Raw genomic sequence first — 10090 nt, 5'->3', positions numbered from 1 at the left:
CTAGAGGCCTCTAGGGGCGTAGCAGCTAGTATTATTTAAAGTTATCAAACCATTTTTTTCTTCGAATTCTAGGAAAACTGCATTGAAAAATTATATACCAAACTAACATCAAATCTTTATCAAAATACAAATATAAAGGATTTCTACAAAAAAAAATATCCCTAAAAACACAATTGAAAACATTGAATATCGTATGTCTCATATATGAGCAGTAAATGTATGTGCAAAGGTTCGTTGTGAACAACGTTTGGGTACTCTTTCCTTGAGTACTTTATAAACTTATTACTTAAAAGGTTCTTTCATCATAACTCAATTTTTATAAGCTTGAAGGCACTTCAACTGAGTTAGTAAACTTGTTCACAAGCCATGCAGTGTTAGTCTTTTAACAATAAATGTTTTCTTGCTGATTCCCGTTCAGTAAGTTCAAACCCATCCACTTACAACAAACATATTTTCAACAAATTTAAGTAAATAGTTACTTATTTAATAAAAATGCGAATATTATTGTTTTTGCTATGGATAGATTTTATTTCTGCTGGAAATTATCTGTTTTATCTCCCATTTAGGTACATTTTATCTCGCAAATAAAAAAGTTGATTTTTTTAAATTTAGTAAAATCTTGATTAGTGTACAATAAGATATATAAGTTTTCCGGAATTTTAATGTTAGGGGGAGATTTGAAATCTGCATCAAATTTTAAGGATTTTTTATAAAATTCGTTTTTTGTATAATTCTTTATCTAAAAGCGGAAATGCATTTTAAGTTAATTAATTTTGACCAATAGGATAGGTGGATTTTAAACTACCTGCGCTCTAATTGGTTGAATTATGTACGCCATCCAATCAGAGCGCAGATTTTTTAAATCCACCAATCACAGATGCCAAAATTAATTAACTTAAATTGCATTTCCGCTTTTAGATAAAGAATTATAGAAAAAACGAATTTTATAAAAAATCCTCAAAATTTGATGCAGATTTCAAATCTCCCCCTAACTTTAAAATTCCGGAAAACTTATATATCTTAGTGTACAATGCTTAACTAAAGCAAAGCTACCTAAATTATGGGGTTAAACTGTTAGTTTAGTTTCTATTAAATTTTGATTAGTTGGTTATAAACTTTATTCATTGTTTTCATATGTCATACATATTGACACTTAATTTGTTTTAGTTCCAAAAGTATAAAAATTGGATTTATGTCAATGGCAAAAGAGTTAGCAAACCGAGGACACAAGATTTATATTGTTTCACCTTACAAAGGAATTTCATACAAGCTGAACGATTATTTTGGGTTTTTCAAAAAATATACTGATAGACCGACAGACCAATGATAAAAGACGTGCGACAAGTAAATCTGAGCATGTTCCAGTGGCGTGCACAGGGTTTTGCCCAAGAAATTTTAAAACACCGCATCATACAAGAGATGTTAAAATTGGTACCCAGTGCTGCTATGTCTGACACGATACACTAATAGTGAAAGTAGGGGGTAATGCCTTGGCCCATAACAGGCTCTACTCATTAACATGCACAGTTAGGACTTCCAGAGGTTGTGCAATAAAAGGTTTGGTTGTCTGTTGAATATTACTGAACCTAAGGGATTTTTTAATTGGCTGTTTTAGAGGGGTGTAGATGGAAGTATTGGAATGTAACGCTAGGAATATATCTGTATATCCACCCCCCTTAAATTTACCAATGGGGTGGATACACCCTACTTCTGCACGCTATCTTCTAACCAATGTATGAAATAATAACAGAAAAAGAAGCAATCCCTAATATTGAAGAAATAACTCATGTTTCTCTAATGGATGAATATTTCAAAAAGTCCTCAGAATCTGTCCTTGATAAAAATACAGGTAAAACATTGAAAAAGCCAAAAAATCTTTTATTGATATATAGCGTTGATAGTTTTTATAATTGTTTGTAAATCCATTCTTTTATAAAAAGATTCCCAATGTTTGTCTGCTTGTATGTACAGAAAGATCTCGCTAAATGCTGGACAGATATGGATGTGGATTGAATTCCTAGAAAAGTCAATTAAATTATAATGAGAATTAAAAAGATTTTTTGTGTGAGGATTTTATTCTATTTAAGAGTATTATTAGCAATGGATGTAGGATATTACGTTTATACATTAACAGAGGAAAATTTGTTGTCAATTTATCCTGCTAAAATGAACCTCATTTATTGGTCAGTTTGTTCATCTAGTAGGAGGAGAGAGAATGGAGTTAACTTCCAATTTATAATATCGATTATTATGGCACATTAAATTCTCAGGATCTGTAACTGATATGGCTTGGAATTACATGTTATATGCAGCTCTTGAATCAAACAGGTAAACCTATTTACATTTACATTTTGTTTTTATATTAGTTTTGAGAAATATTTGAGATCAATTCCTTAAAACCTCTGAAAACAAAAAACTCTAAAAAAATTTATTCTTTGAAAAAAATGGTTGCTATAGAACTACATTGTGAATTTAGATTAAATGATTTTTTTAGATACGAAATCTGATTTTTGCCCTTTTAGTCATATTTTTTTGTAGACATGCAATGCTAACACCCGAGCTCCAGAAAATTCTATTTGACGATTCCATTAAAATTGACGTTGTAATGGCCCTGCCATTTTTCACAAGCGAGGCTGGGGCCTGGGTGGCCCACAAGAAAAATGCCAGCTACGTGCATTTTATGTCGGTCCAGGTAACATTTAGGAATTTCTTTTAAAAGACGTGCACACCATATTTATAGAGTAATTACGCTGGTTACAAAAACAATTAAATTTAAATTTAAAAGGGATCATTTTTAGATACAATAAAAATAGCAGAGATAAAACTATTGTACTTAAAACAAAGTTTAGAGAAAAATTAGTTAGAAAAATAAATCCCACATAATGTTTCTTTCAAGTGATTATTACAAGTATTGCGGGTTAATGACATTATATGACATTGATTTAGATGTATCATCTAATTTAATACAATTATGTTTTTTTTCTTCAAATTTTTATTGTTAAATTTTCCTGGAAAATATCGTAATTAATAATTATATTGAAAGGACAAACAAATTGACATTTCGTTGTGATCTAGTTGCTGCATTATTGAAATATGTATTTTTAGGCATCTTAATTGATATTTATAGGTATTGATGCCTTGGACAGCTCTAGCTACAGGATCACCGGTCAACCCGTCATACATGCAGGCGGGATTTCTTCCTTACAGTCAAAATATGAATTTTAAGGTATACGTCTTTATTATTTTATGTGCATCTTCTCTTTAATATTCTATGACAAACTTTACATTGGAAAAATATGAACTAAAGAGGTGTTATTGATAAACCCAAATATGCCATTACTTTTTCAAATTGAAGGTAGCTGTATTTAGTACCTTGGAAACATGTGGATAGATATCACAGTTTTTGGACTATCTATTCTATTGACGTCATATTAGAAGGAAAGAAAAAAGGAAGGGGAAAAGAAACCCCCTAGAAAGGAGAAAAGAGGGGTATATGGTATTTCATGACGTCAATAGATTAGGTAGGCCAAAAGCAGTGACATCTATCCCCATTTTGCTAGGGCATTAAAGACAGCTACAATTGAAGTTATTTTTAAAGTCCTTCAATAAAACAGAGGATGAAGTCTTTTAATTTAGCTAACTCTAGCAGAATTTTCGCGCCACAAAAACTCATTGTTTTATTGTATTTCAGGAAAGATTAGTTAATACAATCTCCACATATGTGATGATCCTTGGCAGAAACTTTTATGTCATTCCCAAGCTAGAGGAATCTATTAAATCTATTTTTCCACAGGAAAATATTCCAGGTCTTATGAAATTTTATTATTTTTTATATTTTTAAAAGTGGGATGTATGTATTTGTTTGTTTTGATAAAGTTCTTTTAAGTATTTGTTTATTGAAACTGCCTTTTATGTAGGTACATAATATTTAGATTTGTTGAGTCTATGTGATGATGTTGCTATGACGATAAACATGGGATCTCCTTTCACTGGAGATGGACTCAGACCTGTCATGCCAAATGTTATCAGAGGTAAAAACTTCTTAGTTAAAAAACTTTAATTTTAAAACTAACACTATATACATACTTTTTCAATTGTGAAACTTTTTTATTCAAAAAGAGCATTTTATAAAAAGGGTGTGTACAAGAAACAACTCTTAAAACCAATTGAGTAATAGGTTATCATAAGTATTTCAGAGGTTTATCCTTTATACCAGCCGAGTAAATCACATTATTATATATCTATATCTACAAAAATTAATGGATGGTTTAGATGATTTGATTAATCAATCTGACGACGTGGGAAAAAGTGTCTCAAAAATCAGCCATTTGACTTCATAGAAATAAGGGATTATCCATCTCTTTTATTATCTTTCCCACTTCTCGTCTCATCTCCCTCATTTTTATGACGTCACATGGCTTATTTTTGAGACACTTTAATCTGACTAGATGCTTATTATTTAAGGAGCTCTTTAATTAGTTTATATTTAGATGTATAGAGTAGCTTCACTAAAAAAAAGGAGATCAAGTAAATGATGATTTATGTTTTAGGTGGTTTGATGACTTGCAGGCCAGGAGAGGGAAAACCGTTAAAAGGTTCAGGAGAAAGATATATTAAATTATATTAAATAAGTTCTAGGGACAAAAGGATATTCTATTAGATTAAATATTCGCCTTTTTACCCTTTACAATATCGTAAGATACCAGAATTTAGGAAGACTTTTTTTTATAATTTTGAAGCAAAATATATAAGGAAACTGGATTTTAGATTTTAAATTTTTTTACCTCAAAGCTATTTACTAGGGTTGGGCCGGATACCAGATATCCGGCCATCGCCTCTCTCTGTTTTATCTCATTTGCTGTGTATGAAAGGTAGAGGGCTATATCTGAGTGACTTTCGAAATATGGGAATCACACATAACTGAAGATTTTTTTTAACACCTCCTTCCATGCGGGCACAGAATGCCAGTAAACCTGGCAAGGTCATTCAGGTAAAAAGTAAAAATATTTTTTTACTTAAACAAAGCATTTCATATTATCAAATACTAAAATATCCTATAGCTGTACATCCTCATATGAAATATAGGTGTTCAAGTCGATTTCAGGTTCCAGGTGTAATCCTGCAAGTCCTGAACCTCCAGGTCTCCAGAAATCTTAAAACGATTCTTGTGACTGCAATTTTTTACTTAGATACTTCAAATTTTAAAATTAGGCTTTTTTATATGTCTTAATGACATATTACAATTTCATAAAATCCGTTGCCGTTTACCTGCCGACCGCCGGTTTGCGGCTGGCAGCTACCAAGTACTGTTACAGCACCCAAAATTTATGTTTTGAGATTTTTAATATAAAATTTACATAAAGATGAACATATTTAGAAAATATTGTTCTTCTGGCTTCAATAATAAGAAAATTAGAGTCATTTCAAATTTAAAATAGCAGAGATTTTGTTGTAAAATATATAAGATTATATTGCCGGATATCCGGCCGGATAGTTTCAATATCCGATATCCGGCCCAACCCTACTATTTACTTTGGGTCTGAGTCACCTTTATCTATCAAACAACACATCTTCCCTTCCACCTGGCCCCTATATTTTAAATTAATTTCAAATGCAGAAATGCCTTACATATTTTCAAAGAAACTCCATAATAATTATCAATTTAATATATATACAAAAAATCTATGAAAGGTGATCTGAAGGAATGGGTGGAAGGGGCTGAACATGGAGTTATATTGATGTCGTTTGGAACAGTTGTCAAGCCTGGTATGATGCCTGAACACAGGTATAATCTGTGTAGGAGGGGACAATGGAATTTAAAATAATACTAGCACCCAAAGTATAATAGGCTCTTTTTTATAAGATCTTAAATGGTTGGTTTAACTAACTGTATTATAACTTTTCAACATTAATTTGAATCTGTAGAAGGGGTATCATCATCGGTGCAGTGATTATAATCACTCACTCTATCGTCCGTTGTCTTAAAATTAAATAATTGGGTATAATTTTGCATTTGTGTGGACTTGTATATAAGTAGGGCAGCTACTTAAGAACTTAGGTTAGACCGTTGTCTTGCATATTTTTAGTTAGGTTAGTTCGTTATTTACTTTTGTCTGTTTTTAAAGTATAGCTTGACTATCAGTCTTTGATGTTTTTTTTGTAGTTTGTCTGCTTGTCATTATCTTTTAAAGTCTTACCCTTACGGTTTTTATTTGTTCTCATTATTCTACTAAAAAAAATCTATTTTTAGGCGGAAATTGTTTATTTCTGTGCTATCTAAGCTGAAGCAAAGAGTTATTTGGAAATGGGACGAGGTAAATAGTGTTGTAACTTTTAGAATCAAATCTTACAATTGTAATATACATCTTTATATAAAAGTAAAAGGAAGTCTGTGTGTACTGAAGGTCCAGATGAACCGATTTGATTCTCCTTTACATTGCAGCTTCTCATTGGTCCAGGGAAGGTTCATGACTATTTTGGACGTGTACCACCACCCTACCATGAGAAATCGCCCCCAAACAGTTTATTTGCTTATTTGTTTAATTAAAAATGAGAAGGGGGAGTCAACTTTTTCTCCCCTCACCTCAAGCGCCCCTAGAGAGCTCTGGGAGTGTAGCCGCTTGTATATACATATATATTGAATCCAGTGAAATTGACTATGCTCCAAGCATCTATTCATGATACCTAATTATTTATTTCTCCATTTTTTACGTATTTTTCTTGTTAGGAAATGTCAGATGTCCCACCAAATGTCAAGCTTTCATCATGGGTCCCTCAAGTAAAACAGTTTTTTAGAACATTTTAAAAAAAGAATTTTATATACAAAAATCATTACGTATAAAAGCGACAGTATGATGAAAAAAAAGTGTTTAAATGTCTAGATCTAACGTTCGATAAACTTTATTTGAAATGATCTTTGATGTAATTTCTAAACTCCATATAGGGTGGAGATCCTTCTATTTATTTAGGATTTTTTTAGATTATAATTTTATATCTTAATGATTGAAACCCTCCTTGATTTTATAATACATGTAAATATTGTTAAATATATTTTTAGTCAGAATTGTTAGCACATCCAAATGTTAAGTTGTTTATTACTCATGGAGGAGCCGGCAGCGTTCAGGTAAAACTATGATTCATAATACAACAAGGTACAATACATCTCTATAGCCAAGTCTTAGAAATGTAAGTATGTCACACCTTCTGATTTTGAGATTTGGGTTTATTGATGTTGTCATCGTTATTTAAGAATGTTTGATAAAGTTTAATTACACTAGTCCCCAAAGTTTTATAATAACGTGTTCTTATTCGTTAGCTTTATAGCTTTGGGGAATTTGATTGGTTGGTTAATGCAGTTGAGTGTTCAAACGTTTCAACCACCAAATGTAACCCACAGAAGGGGTAATTTTGTGTATTATTCATCATTGAGGATGTACATCAATATATCGGTCATTGTCTTATCCCTTTAGATCCCTAAATTCAAGAATGATTCATAATTATCAAATGTTTAATTTTGAAACACTGAACAACAACATTTTAACTTTTTTTATAGGAGACAATCTGCAATAAGAAGCCAGTAGTTGGAATCCCTATACAGAGGTCAGATGAACGATTGATTGTACAGACATACCGTAAATTTTAAAGATTTGACTTGATATGAATGGCTAAAATACGGCTCATAAATAACCGGGCTTAAAATAAGGAATATGTTGAAAATATTTTGAAAAAATAAAATAAGATAATTATCAATCTTATACTGAGCTATTGATTGCTCATAACTTTACCAAAATAACCAGGCTAAGAAATGCATCATTATTTGTTACATAATTTCAGTGATCAATTCAACAATCTAGCAGAAGCAGAACGTCACAAAATTGGACGCGTGATTCCTTGGAGTGAGGTTAACATATTTTTAGAAACAAAATCTAAATTATTATCAAAGATTACTAAACGTCTTTAATTAGGTTTAAATTTTTTTATGCTTGAAATAAATATTTAAAACAAATATCAGGTCCTTGAGATTTTTTGAAATCCAAAAGTTCTACCAATAAATGTATATTTATAATCCAGAGTCCTGAAAAATTCCTGCTCCAAGTAGTGGAGACCCTTTTTGTCAGCTAGCAAATTGCTTTCTGTTCTTGTGTATGGACTTGAAGGGTGTTTATATTTTCGACACTATCAGCTGATTTTAAAGACCCATTATAAAATTCTAGCTTCGTAGAAACAAAACTAATAATGATTATAAATGTGCTAGGTTACACAAGAAAATCTACTAGAAGCCATCACTGATGTTCTAGATGATAATAGTTATGTTGATAATGCTCGGGAGCTACAGGAGCTGATTCTAGATTCACCTTTACATCCTCTTGATAATACTGTCTGGTGGTTGGAGTATCTTTTGAGGTCAGTTACAATGTGTGGAAGAAACAAATTGCATCGTATTAAAGACACTTTTCCGCGGAAAATTACAATATTAAACCAGTTTTGATAAACCCGAGGGGCCGATGGCCTGGGCTAAATATCTTATGAGTTTTATTTTAATATTCATGGAAAATTTCTGTAATACGATGATATACGTGATTTTTCATTATGGCTGAGAACCAGTTCTAATCCAGTGGATATTAATCGGTATTAAGCCAAGATTTTATAATTATTACATTTATAGCTAGAAAATCTTTGAAAATAATCTTAATTTAATCCTGTTTTGATTTTTTTAAAAATTACACATCCTAATCCCACAAAATTATTAATTTTAGGCATCCAAAGAACACAAAGATGCGAAGCCCTGCAAAGGATTTGTATTGGTTTCAATATTATCTGCTAGGTAATAAAGTTTTATGCCTACATTATAATAGAAATACTTTTGGTAGTAGTCAGTAATAATTGAAATTTCATCTACAGTGTGTGTTTTTATTAGAACTTTTTTGAAAGCAATTTTATCCCAGTTATAGGTATCAGAATTTAATGATTAATGGCTTATTTCCTTCGTTTTTTATTGCAATTAATAGAACAACAAAAAATATATCAGTTTTTATTTTAAAAGTACAGTAAAATCTAAAATTCAAAACTTAGGTGTCAACATCTAAAAATAGTTTTAGCACAATTTTCTTATGCTCAAATATTCAACCTTTTGCAAGAATGGCTGCTAAGTAAACACTTCAAAGTTGAGATATAGAGCTAAAAATGTATAACGATACTATTAGGAACATGTACTAAAACATATCAAAGTTTGAAGGTCATATCTCAACCAGGGAGGGAGTACTGGCCCCCCAAAGTCGACTACAGAAAATCCAATTTTTTTTCTTGCAAAGGGTAGAAGATTTAGGCACAAGAAAAATGCGCTAAAACCATTTTTACATGTTGACACCTAAGTTTTGAATTTTAGATTTTACTGTACTTTTTAAATAAAAACTGAAATATTTTTTTGGTGTTCTATTAATTTCATTAAAAAACGAAGAAAATAAGCCATTAATCATTAAATTCTGATACCTATAAGTGGGATAAAATTGCTTTCAAAAAAGTTCTCATAAAAAAACACACTGTATTAGAAAAGGGAGGGAGAAGGGTTGATAAAGTAACAATTTTTAACTTTAACAAATAAATTGCATTAGATAGATAGCCAGGCTACACATAAAGCTAAGATTTTTTAAAACTGAATTTCTTTTTATTTTTTCATATTGTTAAATCATTGATCAAACATTTCAGATGTCTACGGGTTTGTTCTGTTTGTGATCTACTTAGTATTGAAAATTATCAAAACTATTTTGTGTTTTTTATTTGGATTGTGTTATAAGTCCAAAAAGATAAAGACTCAATAAATAAATTGTATTTAAATCAATGCATTTGTTTTTTGAAAAAAATCAATCCTACTTCAAAAATGCTGGAATTTAGTCTATTCAAGTTTTAAACAATTGGAAATAAATCAGCTACGCTTAAACTGGTATTCTAAATATACCTATATGAGCGATAACTTTTTCTGTTTTTTACCTTATGATTATTACCTTATAATATTTTCGACGATTTTTTTTATAAAACGGCTTGCTTTATTGCATCAAGATCCATGGCAGATCTATATAGGAAATAAACGTCT

General features: G+C 30.8%; 1 protein-coding gene across 2 annotated transcripts; it reads left to right on the top strand.

Annotated features, from left to right (window-relative positions):
- Positions 1-467: 467 nt before the first annotated feature.
- LOC145314360 (UDP-glycosyltransferase UGT5-like) lies at positions 468-9838 on the top strand. 2 transcript variants are annotated; one of them, XM_080154241.1, is made up of 16 exons: positions 1755-1849; positions 2271-2328; positions 2539-2692; positions 3128-3226; positions 3692-3806; positions 3933-4031; positions 4551-4595; positions 5692-5785; positions 6251-6314; positions 6728-6778; positions 7058-7123; positions 7553-7599; positions 7834-7900; positions 8255-8403; positions 8757-8824; positions 9706-9838. In XM_080154241.1, the coding sequence occupies exons 1-16, from the start codon at positions 1798-1800 to the stop codon at positions 9816-9818; spliced, it is 1341 nt and encodes a 446-aa protein (XP_080010367.1). In that variant the 5' UTR covers positions 1755-1797; the 3' UTR covers positions 9819-9838. The 2 variants fall into 2 exon arrangements, with proteins under 2 accessions (XP_080010368.1, XP_080010367.1); XM_080154242.1 differs by lacking the exons at positions 1755-1849; positions 2271-2328 and adding an exon at positions 468-566.
- Positions 9839-10090: the final 252 nt, after the last annotated feature.

The sequence above is a fragment of the Acartia tonsa genome, chromosome 3 (genome assembly GCF_053477335.1).
Source record: "Acartia tonsa isolate MP-2025a chromosome 3, ASM5347733v1, whole genome shotgun sequence".
Lineage (NCBI taxonomy): Eukaryota > Metazoa > Arthropoda > Copepoda > Calanoida > Acartiidae > Acartia > Acartia tonsa.
This window is presented reverse-complemented; position numbering and strand designations above follow the sequence as displayed.

Excerpts from the sequence above, each read along its gene's own strand:
- LOC145314360 (XM_080154241.1), top strand. The coding sequence starts at position 1,798 with ATGGATGAATATTTCAAAAAGTCCTCAGAATCTGTCCTTGATAAAAAT. Across the intron at positions 2,693-3,127 it reads TGCATTTTATGTCGGTCCAG|GTATTGATGCCTTGGACAGC; the intron begins GTAACATTTAGG and ends TGATATTTATAG. Across the intron at positions 7,124-7,552 it reads GAGGAGCCGGCAGCGTTCAG|GAGACAATCTGCAATAAGAA; the intron begins GTAAAACTATGA and ends CTTTTTTTATAG.